At 39.1% G+C, this 19,783-nt stretch overlaps 1 protein-coding gene across 1 annotated transcript in view; it reads right to left on the bottom strand.

Moving 5' to 3' along the window:
- Window positions 1-2,937: 2,937 nt before the first annotated feature.
- samd10b (sterile alpha motif domain containing 10b) overlaps window positions 2,938-19,783 on the bottom strand; it is a 54,227-nt gene continuing 37,381 nt past the window's right edge. Inside the window, exons 3-5 of the mRNA XM_067592466.1 lie at window positions 18,903-19,071; window positions 12,040-12,180; window positions 2,938-4,705 (exon numbers count right to left, since the gene is read on the bottom strand). Of these exons, the coding sequence (XP_067448567.1) occupies window positions 4,683-4,705; window positions 12,040-12,180; window positions 18,903-19,071 (333 nt within the window). The 3' untranslated portion in view covers window positions 2,938-4,682. The remainder of the gene's footprint in view (window positions 4,706-12,039; window positions 12,181-18,902; window positions 19,072-19,783) is intronic.

Here is a 19,783-nt window from a genome sequence, read left to right as displayed (position 1 = left end):
AATGACAGCTAAGGCCTACAGTCAATACACTATTGGAGTTTTAATTGCTGTAGCTGCTACTGCTGGTTATGTGCACAATACTGATATTTCCCCCATGTAACTGAGCTAATAATAAATCTTTAACATATGGTGTGAACCCACATCTTCCCTGTATCACAGCTCACTCAATGAATCATTCACGGCATCATTGCCACCTCGCTCAGTTTCAGTCAAAACACACACAGAGAGGTCTCTCTCTTTGATTGGTGCCAGTTATCGTGGCCTAATATTTCCCATTAGTGGAAATCATCTGAAACCATGATGTAATCTACGTGTAAAAATTGTTTTCAGTATTGCCAGTGGAGGGCAGGAGAGCCTCATTTTTGTTTGACTGTGCCGTATCAGCCCACAGTATCACTAGTGTTTAAATAACTTGAAATCTGTTTTGTTAAATTAGTATTACTTTTAAATCAAAGAGAGAGAAATGACAACATTTTCATTCATTGATCACCGAGTGCCACACAAAACAGAGCAGTTTTATAATATTAACCTGCACAAAATGAACAGCCAAGTTATGAACAAAAGTAACACAAGAGAAGACAGCATTAATTAATCGAATTATTAAGGTAGCAATAAACACATTTCCCAAAAGTCAAAGTTATAAATGATTGCATACAAAGGATATGTCTTAGTTTACAGATTAAGCAAAATATATGTCACTTATACTTCTTTAATAGTAATATTAGAGTTTATACTTATGGTTGTAACTGCCAAGGGATTACTTCCATTAATGTCCAACCTGGGTTTGTCTGCATCAGTGTTCCACTAAGGGGCAGTGTTGTCTTGTGAGTCATCAGGAGCTGCGCAGGGATCCCCATTGCATCTTTGTCACTTTTAAATATGTAGCTGGTTTATGTGTGTTGGTAAAAACACATCCCGGGATTTACCAGATATCTGCTCACTAGACTTGAGGGGATGTTCAGCTTGTTTCACTGACTGACAGCTGCCATTCTCCTGCAAAGTCTATCCAACTGATAAAGTTAAACCTGCCTGCTGTTCCCTTTAATGGCTGCTGATGAATTGTTCACGCAGGGCCTCGTTTGACCTGTGATTAATCCTTTTACCATGGCAGTGATTTATGTTCCCGCTCCTCCTCTGCTGAGTGAGCGAAATGCTACTTAATGGTTTTTAAAACTGGCCAGGTGGAGTGGTCTGTGCCCTAAAAGGCTCCTCAAGAGTCCATCCAGCAGCTGATTGTGTTATTTATCTTTTGACCTTTCCAGTGAAAGTTGAGTGAGCACAAATGCACTTTTACATACTGAATTGCTTTGTAGTAGTATAAGGAATAATAACACTTGGGTGCTGGCCAGAAAAATCCGTCTTTGGCTGTTTATGCCACTGAGCAGCTCCACTGAAGCAGCTGCTTCAGGGCTCCTTAACAGTAGTTGATGAGACAAGACAGAATGTTTCTCATTCTCTTTCAGCGCTGTCAGAGGACTGAGATCCAGCTGATCAAAGCCACAAGCAGATAACGATAAACAAGCTGGATGGAAAGCCTCAGCGTTTGGGTGTTTTAAAGAATAATGAAGAAAGACAAGCTTTCAAAAATGAATCGCACATTTCCAAACATCACGGAGAGAAAGAAAAGACACTTAATAGTAAACAGTACCCAATTAACTGCACTATCCAACCATCTGCTCCACTGATTTATTCTCTGTCAGGGTTGAGAAGGCCACTGTTCACTGAATCTGTTTATCATACATGTGCCTTGTTATTAACAGGTGAGATGCTTCATGTCTCTCAGTAATTGGATCCCAGTGTGTGTGTGTTTGTGTGTGTGTGTGTGCGTGTGTGTGTGTGTGAGAGAGAGAGCTAGTGACAGAGACTCAGTTTGTGTGTCACTTTAGGCAGGCAGCGCTGTTTTGCATTTACAGAGTTAGAGTCGTGACTTGTGGACCCTGAATGACAGGTTAGAGCGCAGGTGACAGTGTGAGACATTTTCACTGTCTAGCAAATATAAAGTTCAACCCCTGAAATTCATCTTTTTATATTCAGCTTCACTTTATTGGTACTTTCTCTTGATGCCAGGATTATTTTCTTAACTGCTTTTTTTCTGTCTTCGTTCAGGACATTTTTATAGCAAAACACATTGATGAAAACATACTATTTTATCATGATAATTGATGAATGAATGAATGAATAAGGGAAGGGATAAAGGAAGATTGGGATAAAGGAGCGATTGAAGCCAGGAACAAAGAGCAGAAGAAAGGAGGTAAATATGGAAAAGCAAAAGAGAGAGTAATACAGAGAAGAGAAACAAGGATCCACAGAAAGTGTGCAGCATTTCTTGGTTATGTCCAAGTTATCCAAGAACACTTTGTGGAGAGGGCCAGTGACGTGAATCACTTTTGTGGCACTTAAAGGATAGGTTCACAATTTTAAAAAGAAATAGTCAGGTTCCCTTATGAATATTGAAATTTCTTGCTGCATTCATCCCTCCTGTTCATACTGGACATTAAAATATCCCTGCCAAATGCACTTCAGAATCCACAGTCCTCATTCTTTGAAAAAATGCATTGAAAAGTTTAATTGCAGCTAATATGAAGCTTCGGCAGTTTGAGTTAGTCAAATGAAGTGGATATCATCCACAGTTACAATCCTTTTAGTATAAAATTCCCTCTTTGTGTTTGCCTATTGCATGAGCTGTGGTGAAAGGATAGTAACAAGAAGAGGAAATTTGACACTAAAAAGACTAACTTTGAAAAATATGGCTGAAGCTTCATATTAGCTTCATATGAGGAGGCCTTTAAATTAAAGTGTTTGGTTTTGTATGTGTACATGTGTGTATACTGTATGTGCACAGAGATGAAAACGTGAGAAATGAGAGATGTTGCAGTGTTTCTATAGTAAATACAGTGAATACATTATAGTAATACAATTGAAAATCAGGACCAAAGCTTCATCTCAATTAGTTTATTCTAAAAAGACAGCTTTCATCATGTTCCATACCATATGTCTTCATATCTGTAAAGCAGATAAATATTTTTATTTTTCCTTTTTGCATTTCAAACAATCCATCAATCATCTGACAAAGTAAACCAAAAGAGTTCATATTTACAGTACATCAGGTAATCCAAAAATAATACAGTGAATTTTCTCCCTTTTAACAGTCAATTACTCAAATTTCCCAAAGACTCCTTATCAAAGGACAGATGGAAGGATGTTGGAAAGGGAAGTTTTGTTTGTTGGAAGTTTATTTATTTATTTACGTGACTTTAACATCATCATCATCATCATCATCATCACACATAGCTGTCTGCTGCTGTCTACGGAAACGTCAAAGGTGCTCGCTTCAGTCACGTTGGGAATCTTGCATCTGAGTAGTTGTCACAGCATTTTGATTTCTGAGCATTTGAAATCAGTGTCACACCAGGGACAGAAAATGGGGAAGAGTTCAACAGAGGCTTTTTCATATTTGTGTGCGAGAGATGACAAACAGTATACAGTAGCACACACAAGGGAAATAAGCTACGATGCTGCCAATAAGAATATATTTCCCTCAGCAGACACTCATAATGTGGATTTCAACTTCAACAATTGCAAAAAGATTTTTTAATGTTTACCCAGTACAGTTATTCGTCTTTACTCAATACCATTTAAATTATTGCTTTATCAAGCATAGACAATCAGTGATTATCACAATACAGCAAGTCTGTGTCCTCCGGATTTATTCCATTGATAAAAGACTAAGTTACTGTTAAAGTATACATAGATTTACAGTGTATGTTATTCTACAATTCTCAATCTGTATATATATATATTTCTAATTTCTCACTGACATACTGCAGATCAGTCATAATACAAAAAGAATGATTGTGGGAATGAAATTTGGTTTTAAGTGTTATTGTTGATCCATAAAACTACAATGCCAAAACAAGTCCTGAGAGGAAAATGCACTGTGACCTGTGGGTGAGGAATTGATTAGGATTTTATTGGCGTTAGTCAAATGCATTTAAGACCAGCTCTAATTCCTTCTGAACAGGCTTGGTTTTGCAGCTTCAGAGGGGAGATGGAGATCGATTGGGGCCTTCTTTCACTTCATATCCAGTGGCCAAATGGTGGCGCTGCATGTAAATCTACTACCTAATTCATACCATCAGACACATGTTGTCAGAGTCACTGGATTCAAAGGTTTAGGTGATGTAAAATCATGCTGAAGAATTATTCATGTAATGACCTTAACCAGAAGAGAGAGAGAGAGATAGAGTGCACATGTAAAGGTCATGTTATGTCAAAAATAAAGCTGTGTGTTTTTGTCACAGAGCTTCTGTTTAAATTGTAAAATTAGTCCAATCCAAATGAGACAGAAAACCAAAAGGATATTTGCCGTGATCTAGCATATACCAGTGACAGGCCTACATCATCACTTGGGTTGTGATTCTTACATCTTATCACTATGTTACAGTGGGTATCCCTGTCTTGAACGGGGCTTTTTCTGTGTCTCAGTGTCTGTAAACCATATTGGCTGTCTTGAATGAGAATCCTCCAGACTGGTTGGCATGTAGTCTATAGGCTCGTCCTCCTCCCTTTCACTCGTTGACTCTCCGTTCACATATCTGAAGACAGCAGCGCTTCCATGGCTCCTAGAGACGTATTGTGACAGAGGATGAGGGAAGGGGCTGCCAAATGGATCCAGGGTTGAGCTAAGAGAAGTTTCCAAAGGAGGCTGCAGAAAGAGAGGGAAGGGAGACAGAGGAGAGGGGGGGGGGGGGTACATAATTAGGATTCACACAGACCAAAAAAGCAGAGGTTAAAGTGCAGCAATGGTTTTCTCTCACATAATTCCCCTCAGTGCATGGTCAAAAACACAAAGGATGGACTTCATTTCATGGACACACCAATAGACTCTATACGAGCACGTTTAAACGCATTTAGTGGATTTAAATGTTACTTCGGTTCGTTTTCCACGTCTTTTCTTTTTGTTTCAAGAACTGTGAAGACTTCAGCTGTGACCGATTGTTTCTTTTTTTAAATTTTTTTTTGTTGGTCTGTCTCAATTAATGCACCTCTGTCTGCCCTCCATGCTATGCATCTATTGAAATGAAAACACATTTAAGACCCTTTCAGAAGCACAAGTATTAGGCTCACAACCCTACTGAATCTGCATGTGACACCTTACTTCCCCGATTATGGAGTAACTAGTGTGGCTGGTCTCTCTTTATGTAACACACCGCACTCAATCACAAAGCAACAACCTCTATTACAACCAGTAATTTAGTATGACACACTGGTTGACTAAATAAGTAAGAGAATAATGGCAGCGCATGAAGATTGCTGCAATGTCGCTAATGTAAGTAGAGAGACAGACACTGATATTGTGAAACTCTAACTGTGATTAATGAGACAGACTGAGCAAATAAACAGAAAGTACAAGTTTGAAATAATAAGCAAACAAGGTTACAGGACAGCCATACAACTGGATTTATAATATAGACAAATGCCCATATTGTACTGTGTTATTCTACAGTGCTGTTTCAATATACACTGTGGTTTGCAGGGCTGATCAACACATGAGCTAATATATCTTTACAAGCAAGGACATCATTATTATATAATTATGACATTAAGTGAATCAGCGTGTAATAAAAAGCCTTCTTTCTCAATGTCATTATCTCTTTCTCTCTCTCTCTCTCTCAAAACAACAGATGCGACCAGGTGGTTTCCCTGACAACTAGCCAGTCCGCTCCATCCTGAAATGACACCAAGTGTCAGTGGGAAGGCAGACTTTCCTCTTCCAGACTGCTGGCATTTCAGCTGTAAGCCCTCCTCTCCTGATAGCCGAGGAAGAAGTGCCACCTGTCTCTAGACACGGACAGATGTAACATGGCACTGGAGTGAACCTGAACCAGGAAATGATGGAGAGAGACAGAGGGATGGAGAGGCATAGAAATGACTAGAGGCTTGTACAGACACAGAGAGAACCGATTCTCTGATAGAAATCCTTTTAAATGAGCTCCCAATGGAGTCGTCACAGCCTAGGTGCAGCAGCGGAGGAGAGGCGGATGAGAAGACGAGGATGAACAGCAACCTGGCAAAATTTGTGCTAAGGAGAACTGACATGTTCCTCCTTTCTGTCTGTCTGTCACACTGAGTTTCATTCATATTCTAATTCGTAGCTACAGTTCGGCTGGCAGGCACCACATGGAGCTCTGAGTAAAGCTTTGTAAGAATGGGCAACATCACAGGAGCATCTCAAAGCTACATGGTTATCAAGACAGTCTCCCCTGACAACCAAGTTGCGGCCGACAACAGCTCTTTTGTGTTGGGATAAGGGTCAAGGGTTGCATTGGGGTTATTTGCACCGTCATCTGGTTTCAGCTAATTACTACAGAGAACATGGCAGATGGCTACACACAAAGGCAGAGACTGACTTTGATGAAAATTTGATGTGTTGAGAAGGAAGGAGGGACTGACAGTTTATTATAAAGATAAACCAACAACCAGAGGCTGAGAAGAAGAAGGAGGGCAGATTCCCCACTGGGCTCTGATCTGAATCCCCCCTCCCAGATGTTACAACAACCCCTGCATGGTTCACGCTACCCTGAGAGAGCTATGGCTCTGGGCTCTGGAAGACTTCCTCCTTACCTTTCACTGACTTACAAAGCCTAGGCTGCTGAAAATACATGAAATATTGTAAGTGAAGTGTCTAAAAATACAAATATAAAATTCATGCTAAAAAAAAATAATAAGAGACAATACAGTAGCTTTCCCAACCATGTAAGGGTGGAGACATAAACAACAGGCTGTGAAATAATGCAATGCAAAGTATACTGTGGCAGTGAAGGCTGAAGTGGTGGATGGGCCTAGATGTACGTATGCATTTGCATTCATCTTTGATGTTCTCATTTGAATTTCCACACTCCATGAATTTTTCAACTGTTAGTGCCTTTAAAATTACAATAAAGTTTCTTCTTTAACCATGACCTGGAACTTTGCCCTAGGTTTTAGCTCTACTACAAGAAAAATCTATGTTTTGAGTTTCAAACACTCACGAAATTTGAAAAGTGGCTGTAAAAAGTTTATAGTTTCATATAGTTAGTTAAAAAGTTTGTCAGTTACAATAGGTTTTTGCATTGATGTGTATATTATTTATACTGAAACTTCTTAACCCACTCATGGTACATGGTAATAGCCATATTTTGAACATGCTGAGCATAGATATGGAGGAGATATTGTAGATATAGGAAGGCAGTGATGTTGTTTTTAGATGTTTTATGGATGTTTGGTTCCCCTTTGCTCACCATTTCACATGAAAAACATGTGGAAATGTCTAAATTAATATAGTCAAATTATTCTTTTGCTCTGGAAGAACTTAATTTTCCTCCAAAAGTGTCTACAACAAATAACCTGTGATTCAGTGCTTGTGCTCTTTCATAAAATGCTCGCCTGTACAATTCATTCCCTCGCTGTCTGCTGTCTCCAGTCAAAATCTGATTCACATTCACAAAGCGGCTGATAGGGCCCTGTGTGCTGAGCTGTGTGTTGTGTAAAACATCAAATTCATGAAATTATAGTTCCATTCATGCATTATGTACTAAAAGAAGTGAGAAATATCCCGCATAGAGCATCCTCCGAAGGACGCACACAAAAGAAGAGCTCTGAAGGGTTGATAAAAGTCACCACAGCTAACCTTACTTAATTTAAAAAAAAAATCCATTGTAAAAATATCATTGCATACACCTTTACACATTTTCTATGAAACAAAAAAATATCTACCTCATTCTGACACAGATACATGATTTTTAAAATTAATTTTCTCACATTCTTTCTTTGGTTTTTGTGCGGAAAATGACATTTTAAACAATAATTTGCAAGAGAAATAATGTGATTCTATGTTGAGTGTGAAATGTTATTATGGCGCTTTGAGCAAGATTAGCATGGAGCAGAAAGTAGAACCCCACAGTCAGGGAATACTATCAGACCAAGCTTTTTTTTACTATCCATGCTCCTTCATTAACCTCTTTACCCTTCTCATTTCTTTATCTCTGGGATCTGTCAATTTCATCCTGTTTTTTCTCGGTTAAACATCTCACCTCTCTGTCTTCTTGCCCCCTATTCTTCCTTATATCCCTTCTCCATATTCAGATTTTATCCCACAGGCTCAGATTGGAGACACTCACATCAGATTCAAGCTTATACGAATTTTCATCCTCTTTTCAAAAGTTCATGTGAGATCAATATTTAATTTTTGGTAAATCCATTGGAGATAAATCAGACCTGACAGGCGTTATGACACAAGGCTCCACTGAATCACACCAGAATTGTAAATGTATTGGGAGAATCATTTGGGAAGAGTAGCTGGAAGCGTGTGTTAGGTTGTGTTGAGTACTGTGAACCATAGGGGCCTGTGCTTTACTTTTACAGAGCAAATCCTGAGGGTGCATCAGCTGCTGTGCGACAAGTCTAGCTGTTTCTTTCTCACCTTCAGTCCTCATACTTCCATCTCACCATCATCATGCTTCTTCACACATATCAACCCCCATTCGCCAGTCAAAACATCAGCATCTTTTCCCTCCTACCTGTATCACCATCGTCATACAGAGTGTCACTGTATGTCTACACAAGACTAAGAAGCTCTACTTTGAGCTAAATGCTAACACTAGTATGGCAACATACTAATAATGACAAAACTAACAAGTTTCACAAAATTAATGCTTACCATGTTCACCATCTGAATAGGCAGGTATTTGGCCTTAAAAATGGATGGACCCAATTCAAATTTTGAGCAGATAATGGCACTAAATTAAAAGTTAAGGGATCACTGGTTATAGCAATTAATTCTGGTGGAGACATGAATGTCTGCACCAAATTCCATGAAAATCCATCCAATAGTGGTTGAGACATTTCACTCAAAATTACAAAGGCTAACCTTATGGTGGAAAAAGTCACGGGATCACCAAAGTCATTAGGATTCATCATCTAGGCAGCATAAATGGCTCTACAAAAACTGTACTGGTCCATGTAATAGATGTTGACATATTTCTCAGGATAAGTGAAATCTTTTACTTGCGGGTGGCCAAACAGGAAAAGTCAGGGCATGACCAAAGTCCTGAAAGTGTACTGACTTCATCCTCTGGGCACCATGAATCTCTGTACAAAATTGAATGGCAATCAATCAATCCAATCCATCAGTTGTTAAAATATTTTAGTCTGGACCAAAGTCGAACTGACAGACTGTCTGACATTGTTCTTAGAGCCACGTCACTATCTTGGCACAAATCACTTGCATACTGCATGAGTTGTTTAGAGAAATGTGATGACCTTTACATTCCTCTTGGATAGACCTCATTCATTTCAGCAGTTTGAAAGGAGGCTGAGATGCAGAGACATGGGTTAACTTGCTGGTTGCATAAACTTTACTGCAGTGTCAGTTGTCATGCTTATAATGACAGGATTGTAATTTTAGTATGAACTGTTTTTTTTTTTTTTTTTTTTTAAATGTTCGCTCCAGACACACTTCATCACCTCTGCCCTTATAACTACCTCATCACACTTCTCATTTAATTTTCAGCTCTGAAACCGCTCCCATTATCACCCCCTCACACGCTTCCTACCTCGTCCAACCTCTGAATACCCTCTAACCCTATGAACCTCAGGTGTTTTATGAGGCTACCAAATTAGCTTGCCCTTATAGCTTAGAGTCAGAACCTGCTGGACTGGCAAATTACATTTGCATTTCTCTATTAATAGAAGTGTCCAACAGAAATTTAATCATTTCTCTTGACCATTCAGTTGCATTCAATCTCTCAATTTAATTTCATTCAATTCAATTCAATTCAATTCAATTCAATTCAACATGCCAGATGGTCTGGTACATACGTCATAAAAACAATTTCCTATACAGTAATTTTCTGAGAGGAATGAGCTAAAATGTTGAGAGGAAACAATACAGAGTGAGTTTTGGTGTCCTGGTGAGCCACTGATTTAAGGCACATGCCATGTAACCATGACATCCTTGGTTTGAGTCCGGACAGGGATCTTTTTTCCATGTCATCCTATGTTTCCTGTCACTCCCCTGTGAATCCTGTTCACTAAATACCAGAGGTCTCCCCCTACCGCGGATTTGTATCATCACCAATTCAAAGAAAGGGCTTTTTGGTTTGTGGTTCCTATAATATTGGATTAAATTAGGATTAATAAAGAGGATTTCTCTCTTAAATGTTTATTACAATTGAATAGCAGCTCAATTCAGCCCTGCATGCATTGGCTGATCTTCTTCCGTGACAGATCCCCTTGTTCTTTCATTGCATTTGGTTATTTATGCAGCTTACTTTCTACTTTTGTTTGTTGATTCAAGAATGACTTTTCTTGTATCTGCTTTATCAGATGAAGTTTGTTATTTAAGGGTTTCTAAATAGGTATTGAAAATGCTGGAAAATGCTTAAAGTATTACTATTAATTAATAATAATATAAAAAATTAATAAACTATTTCATGACTTCAGATGGACTGATTGCATTTTAAAATCTCATCCCACTATCAGAAGCCTGTTTATATGACTTACTTAGTCTGTATAGATTACAAGGCTGCACTATTGTTCCTTATGTTTTATATGACATCTACCCCTCCTTCTCCCTCTCTTTATCTCACTTTTATATTGCTGTGTTGCCGTGGAGCTCTCACACACAGTTGATGTTGTGTCTACAAACACACTTTCAGGTCCCAAAGGTGGGCCACGAAAAGATTAAAACGGACATCAAACTCAGAGTTATTTATATCATCTCTAACAAGCACTTACCTCAAAGCAGACTGCAGTGAGTAGGAATACGCAGAAAAAAGTGTAACAGCATCAGCAGCATGAATGATCAGAAAGTGAGAGTGTGAGCTTGTCAGATTGCAAAGACCACTTCATTTATTCCTTTGAATGAAACTGGTGATTGTAAGAGCCCTTCACCATCAGTTCATAATGATCAGCTGATGGCAGAAACAACTTCATTGCTCTGTCTGAACCAAAACCAAAACAAATATTCAATTTCAGACAGAGGCACTTATGTTAAGGGAAATGGATCATTTAGAGCAAATGCTTGGCTTTTTTTTTTTTTTTTATAAAAAATAAGTATTTTTGCAGAAATGCCTCTGCTCTTCAGGATGCTCCACGATTAAGAAGAGCACAGTGATATGGAGCTCATAGGAAACAAGGAAAGCAACAAACATGTTGCAATTCCCTCTAAATGCTGCAGAGTCCCTCTCATTTGAGGAATGAGCTCAGCCAGTATGCTGCTGCTGAATATAGGCCATGATCTTTTGGCCTATATATGATTATGGTGCTCAAAGGAAAACCTGAATAAAATAGGCTCTCCATACATTTGGCTCTCAATACAAAATCTATCATAACATTAAATATGTATTTATCAGAGTCAAAGTACCTTTGAAGAGTTCTAAAAACATATATTTGCAGCACATTTTTGGATAACTTTTCTTACAATCGATAGGTACCTATATTCATCTTGGTGCCCGCAGGGAACATTTTGGTGCCAAGATTTGAAAAAATCTCCAGGGAACATTCACAATCCAGTTTTATACAGAGAAAGGACATTGTGTGGACATTTTGTTGACTCATAGCCATCAATAGACACAGAAAACAACCACCCACAACAGCCAAAACAGGCTTGCAAGGAGCAAGCCACGTCAACTGCTGAATTCAGGTCAGCTGTGATTGACTGGGCCAGTTTATTGATGGCTGGATAATAAAAGTGTTTACCGAAGCCATCATTCTGAGGGAGGGCAGCAAATCAAGAGCTCCCATCAATACAACCACACACACAGCCACAAACAATTGCACTTTGATGCCCATCTCCACGTATGTCACAGCAGGCATGCATGGTCTCAGGCTGCCTCCTACCAATTTACCCAAACCCAAATGATCTCCGACTGTTTGAAAGTTTCTTTATCTTTCCCTCTCTTCATCTTTCCCTCTCTTCTACATAAACACACAGAAACACAAATACACACAGAAATGCACAGACACATGGTTACTCACGCACACTGCCTCGTTACTTACTTCTACTAAGGAGTTGCAGGTTGCGGACCTCCTCTCTGACCTGAAGCTGGAGGACTTGTTGGAGGACCTCCTGCCTCAGCGTCTCCTGGACAATTCCCATCCTCTCTAGCTTCTCCCCGTTCAAACGCAGCAACGCCCGTCCTGCCAGGAGAAGCCACGAGTGGGTTAGATTTATCCATTAATTTAGCCCTCTTTGCATAGCATTAATATTACAAAGAAACCTCAGTAATATGATTTATTCTAGGTATATTTGCCATTTCAGTCACACATATGGTAAAACTTGCTACAAAGCTCTTGCTCTCCAGAGAGGTATGTCAGACAATAAGCTCTGACTATGAGAGACCCCTCAAAAAATGCACACTGTTGATCATTTGTACTGACTTTATTGAAGAGTAACTGGTGGTCACAACATCCTTTTTTTCGCACCCTATATAACAGTGATGTAGCAACATTTTTTCTTATGATGTTTTTAATGTTTTTCCTCACGAAATTTAGTGTGGAGTTACTCTTTAACAATGTTTCAGTCCTTAGACCTTCATCGGTTAAAATTCAGCAGCACCTGTATCATGTATATATAAACATAGCCTGGGAAAAAACACCAATTAGAGGTTACAAGAGGGTGGTTTTTACCTGGCTATGTTTACATTTATCTGGTACTAGTGTTTGCTTGTATAGATTTTACCTGATAAAGGTCTGAGGACTGAAACATCTTTAATAAAGTGTGTAGGTTTTCAATGAATGAAGCCTTAGCTTGACGCTTTAATGATTCCCCTCGTCCTTATCCACATCAAAAAATCCACAGGACTACTCAGTAAAGTTGAACTGTTCACTTCGACACAAAAAATAATTGCTACAGATCAATTGTCCATTTCCAAAGTTATCAAATTACTGAACCAAATTCAAGCGAGAAACGTTGATGAAAGAGAAAAAGAGAGGTCATAAAAATGTGTGGCTCCACTCTCCGCTTGCCTGACTGCCTCGAGATTACCAACCCTCGAGAGTATCAAAAGACAACTGATGGTGCGCAGTTGCTAGGAAGCAACCATCATAATCACCTATTCCCATAAATGAGATTTTATGCATTTTAAATTATCCATGCACATTTTAAGTGCAAGGATTCAATTAACTTATTGCCTTATGTAAATATGAACTGTAAATACATCAGTCTGTAAATACTGTAAATATTCCTTTCAATTCCTTCTACATTAATGAACCATGTAAATTACTGCTGTTTTACATATGAACTTAAATTATTGCATGCTAATTAGTCAAAACTGCATTTAAGCTCCTACAAAGCGGGTTGTAATCAACAGTTAACCAGATGGTAAAATAATTTACTAGAGAGCTAATTTATCTATGAGCAGTCCAGTGTGAATGTGTCAAAACCACAAAACAGCAGAGTACGCTCCCTTTATTTGGCACCATATACTATATAGAGAATAAAATTATATTGAGATGTTAACCTAAAATACAGACACAGTTGTGCTCCAGATGGGATTCAACATCCTGGTGTCCTTAAAAAGTTATGTGCTACAGTATCAACAGACATCCCCATTAAATACTGATTCTGTCGGTGAGAGCTAGGTGCAGTCCTCTCCATACTCAAAACACAGCCCTTTGTGTGGAAGTGGGTTTCCTCCCAATCTTCACATGGATTTCACAGGGATAAGAGACTTAAAATAGCCATTTGGTTTGAATGTGAGAGCCTACATCTTGCCTATGTTGAGAGTGTGTTTTCAACTGTATGTGTGGCATTTTGTGTGCAAATATGCATGAGTGTATTTCTGTGTTAGCTCCTAGATTCACTGTCTAATTTATATCCATGCTGTAGCCTTGCAGTCAGTAGCAGTAAAGAGTCTGGCATGGGGAGGCTTACTAAAGCTGGCTGTTTTCTGGGGCTGAGTTTTACTACAGAGTTTGGCAGTTAACCCTGGGGACAGCCGCATTTAACATACCATTACCCACAGTAAACAGCTTTTACAACCAGGCTGCACTCAAACAAACAGAGGCGACAAAAAAAACTTACACATACATGTATGTTGAAGCACACACACACACACACACTCACACACGCACGCACACACACACACACACACACACACACACACACACACGCACACACGCACACACACACACACACACTACTACAGGTAGGGGAGCTATGTCCTTCACTGGTGCAGACAGAAGAGGAATCCATCATACCTGCAGCAGCTCTGTACGATGCCCAAATCATAATTAGACTCATTACTCATGCAGCTCACTCTCCATATCATTCCACCCATTCCTGTTTCCTTCCGTTGGACATCAGTACATCCTCTGTATCTGTGTCTTTCTCTCCATTTCTGTATCTGTGCATTATATACCAAGTTATGTACTTCATACACATAGTAAACAGTCTCTTTCTCTCTCTCTCACACACACACACAGACTCAAAATGTAGATAATGGGATACAATTATTAAACCATGTTTGTTGTTCCCCACATTTATCCACAGCAGCTAATAAGCATGTCTTTGGGAAGAGTGCAAGAGAAAAAAAGAAAGATGGAAACAGAACAGAAGGAAGGTAAAATAAAGGAGAATTATAGTACCATGTCCTCTGTCCCTTTCCTGAGCCCATGAAATATAAATATCCTTAATAGAGAGTTGGTAGTCATATTTCATAAGAAAGGCAGCAGGGTGAAAGATGGATTTTTATGTGCAATAGTATGGTAGACTGACCCTCAGTGAATAGGGGCCCATGCTAAGGCTAGGTGCTTCTAAAACCATCTGTAAAAGCAAATGTAAGAGGCTCTAAGCAAGCTGTAAAGTAATAATCGCCATGAAACCGCCTAAAACTAAAACTAAAACTAAAACGAATACAATTACAATACCACAATACTCAAAACAAAAATGGTTTGGGGTGTTTCGTAATATCTGTTGTCCTTGTGAGTCTAACAATTCCATATTCTACGACTGAAACCTTTTTTTTTCACGGTTTATGTGGCCAGACTTATTGACAGTCTTCGCATGTTTGCAACTGTATGACTCATTTGACTCATCTGCTGACTGCTGCACTCTCACAAATCAAACCGCAGCTCTGTCTATTCCAATCTTTTCTTTTTTTTTAACCACACCACTGCGCATATAGCTATATGTACCCTCTGGAGGTAAACTGAATTTCGGCCTGAAGAACACATTTGATGAGAGTATTGAACGTCTAGAAAATTCAGACAGACAACTAAACATTATGTCAGGAAGCAGAAATAATCATGATTTTTGTTTTCTCGTCCCCTTTACAACTCTTTGAGATATGATATATAGCTCCCACTGGAAATAGGAAAGCCAAACGAGGAAAGAACTGTCAGCCAGTCCTTGCCTTACAACCAGATGGGCTGAAACAATACAGACAATAGCTACATCTACTGTGGGCATGGCTCCACTCCTCGAGAGACAAAGCCATGATAAACCAGTTAGCTTTCATAATGGTCTAATGGACATGTGTATGTGTGTATGCATGCGTGTGCACATGTGGTTTAAAGACAGATTATTTACTTCTCCTCAGAGTCCAGGTGCTTTCTGTTTCTAGCACATAGAGTGGAACAGCCCATTTTGTGTGAGCACAACTACCTCAGGGATACAACAACAATCATTTTCCATTCATTTTCCGCACAGTATCAGTTATTCTTTTACAATCACACACAGACACACACACACACACACACACACACACCACACACAGTTCTGCGCCTGCATACACGCAAACTTCACCAACCTCTTCAACTCATCTCCCCTGCAGCCCTCTTGTGTGTGCTTGCCAACAGCAGTACCAGTACCTCCTAGAAAAACCACTGCCCTTGGTCTCTGTGTGTGTGTGCACAAATGAGACAAAGCAGATGAATGGAGCTCGAATCAATTCCCCTCAGACAGACTTAATACAGCTCTTAATAATTGCCTGCAGACAGGGAAAGTAGCGCTGTCAAAGGGAGAAAAGAGACACAAAAACAAAGCTGTTTCAATAGAGATCGCTTCTCTCAATTTGGCTTCAAAATAAATTGCTTATTAACAATGTCGGTGGGCAAATGGGAAGCATTTCTGCCTTGGCTACGACAATAATGACTCTTAAAACAGTCTCAAAAGCAATACAGGAGGGAAGGAGACTTCTTTATTAAAGAACAACCTTTAGATTAAATCTTTGATGGTTGACCAATTCAGTGCATATGTTCCCTGAAGGCTTACATACTATATTACATTTCTGTCAGCTTGCACAGTAGCATCAAGGTTAAGTATGTAGCTATTTGGCTATCAGTCACTTTTATTTCACTTTCAGCATATGTTCTAAACACTGTATGTTCTCTCTATATCTGCCCTATCTCCTATTTACACCTGGTATAAAACTGTGACCTGTATTGGGGTATTTTATCTGGATAAGGAAAATTTAATATAAATTCAAGGTGTACATTCATGCAACAGCAGCTGGAATGCAATCCACGCTGCAAGACCACATCTGGAGGTGCTTTGTGATCAGATCTGAGTCTGTAAATGCAATCCGCGTAGCTTGCAGTCATGAGAAAGTCTCCGTACATGAGCTGAGGACAGCAGGTGACGGTTTATTGACTGTCTGACAGCTGAAGTCTTCGACCCTGCTGACCTACAGTGTGTTCGCAATTTCCTATAACAACGCAGGCAGAATGTAGATAGCAAAATAAAATGCATAAAATAAAAACACCTGGTGTGAATGCACACCACATGATCAGGTGTCATTATTCTGAGAACTAATCTAAATACAAATCAGATTATTAATATCAGGTCAAAACTGGGCTTCTGCCACTAAATCACTAACACAGCATGCCACGATTTTCACTGCCAAGCATTAAACTTTCACAGCCTGCCAATATTACATAAAATATAATCTGATCCATAGTTTATACTGTGCTGAAAGTCTACTGTGGTGGTGTAGGAAGTATTCAGAACCTTTTACTTAAGGAAAAGTAGTAAAAAAATACCTGCATCCAAAACATTACCTGTAAAATACTCATTATGCCAAATAGCTCATTTCAGAGTGTTATATTACTGTATGACAGGGTTATTAATACTGATGCATGAAGCTATAAGCAGGATGTATAACATGTTGAGATACATTAAACTACAGCACCTACAATATTCTTCAAAGAAGTGTAATGAATAGCAGTGCATTATAGTTTATCATGTATTTAACATGCAAAGCCCTAATCTGATAAGTAATTAATAACTATTATCGTCATATTTCATACGCACCCTGACAGTATATTTCCTGTCAATCACAAGCACCTGATTGAATTAAACTGCTGTGCAGACCTCTGATTTTCTCACTGATTATCTAGTCAAGTCAAGTCAAGCATTTGGTGACAGCGGCAAGGAAAAACTCCTCTTCAACAGGAAGAAACCTCAATCAGAACTGAACTCTAAGTGGGCGGCCATCTGCCTAAAAATTGTAATGGCTTATAAAGTGATTTTGTTAACCTTTCTTTCTTAACCTGGTCTACTGATAATAATGATATTAGGGGAAAATGTAGGACAGAGAAATAAAAAACAGAGCTGATAAAATGAATAAATAATTACAAAAGATGATAGTATGAATCTTGATGCATAAATTAAATATAAATGCAAGAGACACTGAAGAACACTGGAGAACACTACACTGATCTCCTCAGGCAGCTTGCTCCGCTGTAATGGTGCCCTCACCGAGAGACTGAGAGAGAGACGCAGTTACTTTTGGGTCACTGAACTAAGATGATACAGACAGAGAATCCATTTCTCGACTGTTGGTCAGATCCAACATCCTTCTGTGTGTGAATCAGGCAGAGAATTCGTATGCAGAACATTTATGGATGTGATTCTTTGATATCGGCCATATGCGTCAACAACAAAAAGACATATTCACCCAACATTTGCACAAGAAAACACTGGCGCTCATAAACCAGACAAAATTAAATCCAGCTGGATATCAGCAAGTGAATACATAAGGATAATTGGATCTAAGCCTCTCTGTCTCCCTCTCTTTGTTTGAGAATACATAAATAAAAATCATCAGTTCAGAGCTTGTGTAATTATGCGGCGGTGGCGGCATTGTAAACCCAAAGCCAATGTGTATGTATGTGCCTGTGTGTGTATGCAAATGTAATTGAGTGGTGGCTGACCCTACTCAGCACAGAACAGCAATCTGTTCTCTGCAAAAGAGAAACTGCTCAACAGTCTGGTCTGTAAAGGCTGAGGATATGTGAGAATACATGTGTGTTTGCGTGAGTGTGTACACATTTGTACGCACCTGCTCATGTGTGTCTATTGGTTTGGTTTGTGTGTATACGCAATCGCATGAGTTTGTGTGGGCAAGCTATCAAATAAATGCACATGTATCTCTGTGTGTGGCAGAGGGTGTTGTTTGAACTTGAAACACGATAACCCACCATTTTTCCCGCAGTTTTTCTTTTCTTCACTGAAAATAGGCTGCGCTCCTTTCGTTACCTCACATGAATGCCTTTTAAATCTCCTTTGGAGAGATTTGGGTGTAAACCTGTTTCCACTTGAAAAAGCTAAGCTGTGGAACCACAAACCTAAAAATAAAACTTGCGTGAGATTTGGTAAGCCTTTTATGGCATTGGTTTGCAATAACTTAGTCCACAGAAGCATCACTGCTGTGCTTATTAATGGGAGCAGAGGTCAGTGAACAAGGTCTGAAGATATCACCATCAAGAAACACCCTCTTCAAGACTTATTTGTCAGTTTTTCATCATTTCTGCACTATTTATAGTGGCAAAGATGAAAATTTGCTCTAATTACAACAAAGAAAGCCCAATCAGACACTTTTGTGTACATGCATCTTCATGTGTTGTGCACTGTACAGTACCTGTGATTGCATGATGGGAGAAGGCCTCTACATAGGTCAGGTAGTTGTGAGGACAGTGTTTTTTAAGCCACTTGCAGACGTCCTGCTGAGTCCACAGCACCACAGGTTTGGACAGACTGGACAGCGTTGGGCTGGTGTGGTACACAGTGAAGGCTTCACCCGGTCGCAACTGAAACACACAAGAAGCAAAGAAGTTTATATTAACTGATATAGCATGTGCACTGTATGTGCATTTAAAGAATTAGGAAGACAAAGCCATTGAGTGTATTTAAGGGTCCAAGCAGCGGCGTTCACTGCTGGAGCCCTATTGTTCTTCCTCTTCATTTTTCTCTGCTAAAAGTGTTGGAGCAGCAAAGTCACCAAAATTGGCAGGTGGGTTGCAAATTCCACCCACTACTCAGGCACTTAAAATGATACTCATTGACCTCAAGGTGGCGCTGTAACTATCAAGTTTACATTTTTGCAATTATCTGGAAAATGGCTTGGCCTGGAGTCAAAATTATTTCATCATTTAAACCTCTCAATTCTTCTGCATCTTTGCTCTGATGGTTTTCTGCTCTAAAAATGACAAATTTTGCAACTTTTTCTCAATTTTCTCAAAAACATTTTCAAGAACTCGTAAGAAACCGTAGGGCAATCATCCCAAAACTTAGTCAGGATCATCTACAGACTTTGTTGATCAACTACCAAATTTCTTTTTCTTCTTTGGATACTAAATATCACATGTCTCACTAAATATCACTGGTGTTCTCAGTGATATAAGTGTCTTACTGTAATTTATACTGTGAACATAACATTTTCTTTTTCACCCAATTTCAGAACGCAGAATTGTAATCCCAACAATTAAATTGTTGTGAATTTTTAAAGTTTTGTGATGTCCC

Source organism: Thunnus thynnus, chromosome 6 (assembly GCF_963924715.1).
Source record: "Thunnus thynnus chromosome 6, fThuThy2.1, whole genome shotgun sequence".
NCBI lineage: Eukaryota > Metazoa > Chordata > Actinopteri > Scombriformes > Scombridae > Thunnus > Thunnus thynnus.
Note: the sequence above shows the minus strand (reverse complement) of the source record. Positions and strands in the feature narration are given on the sequence as shown.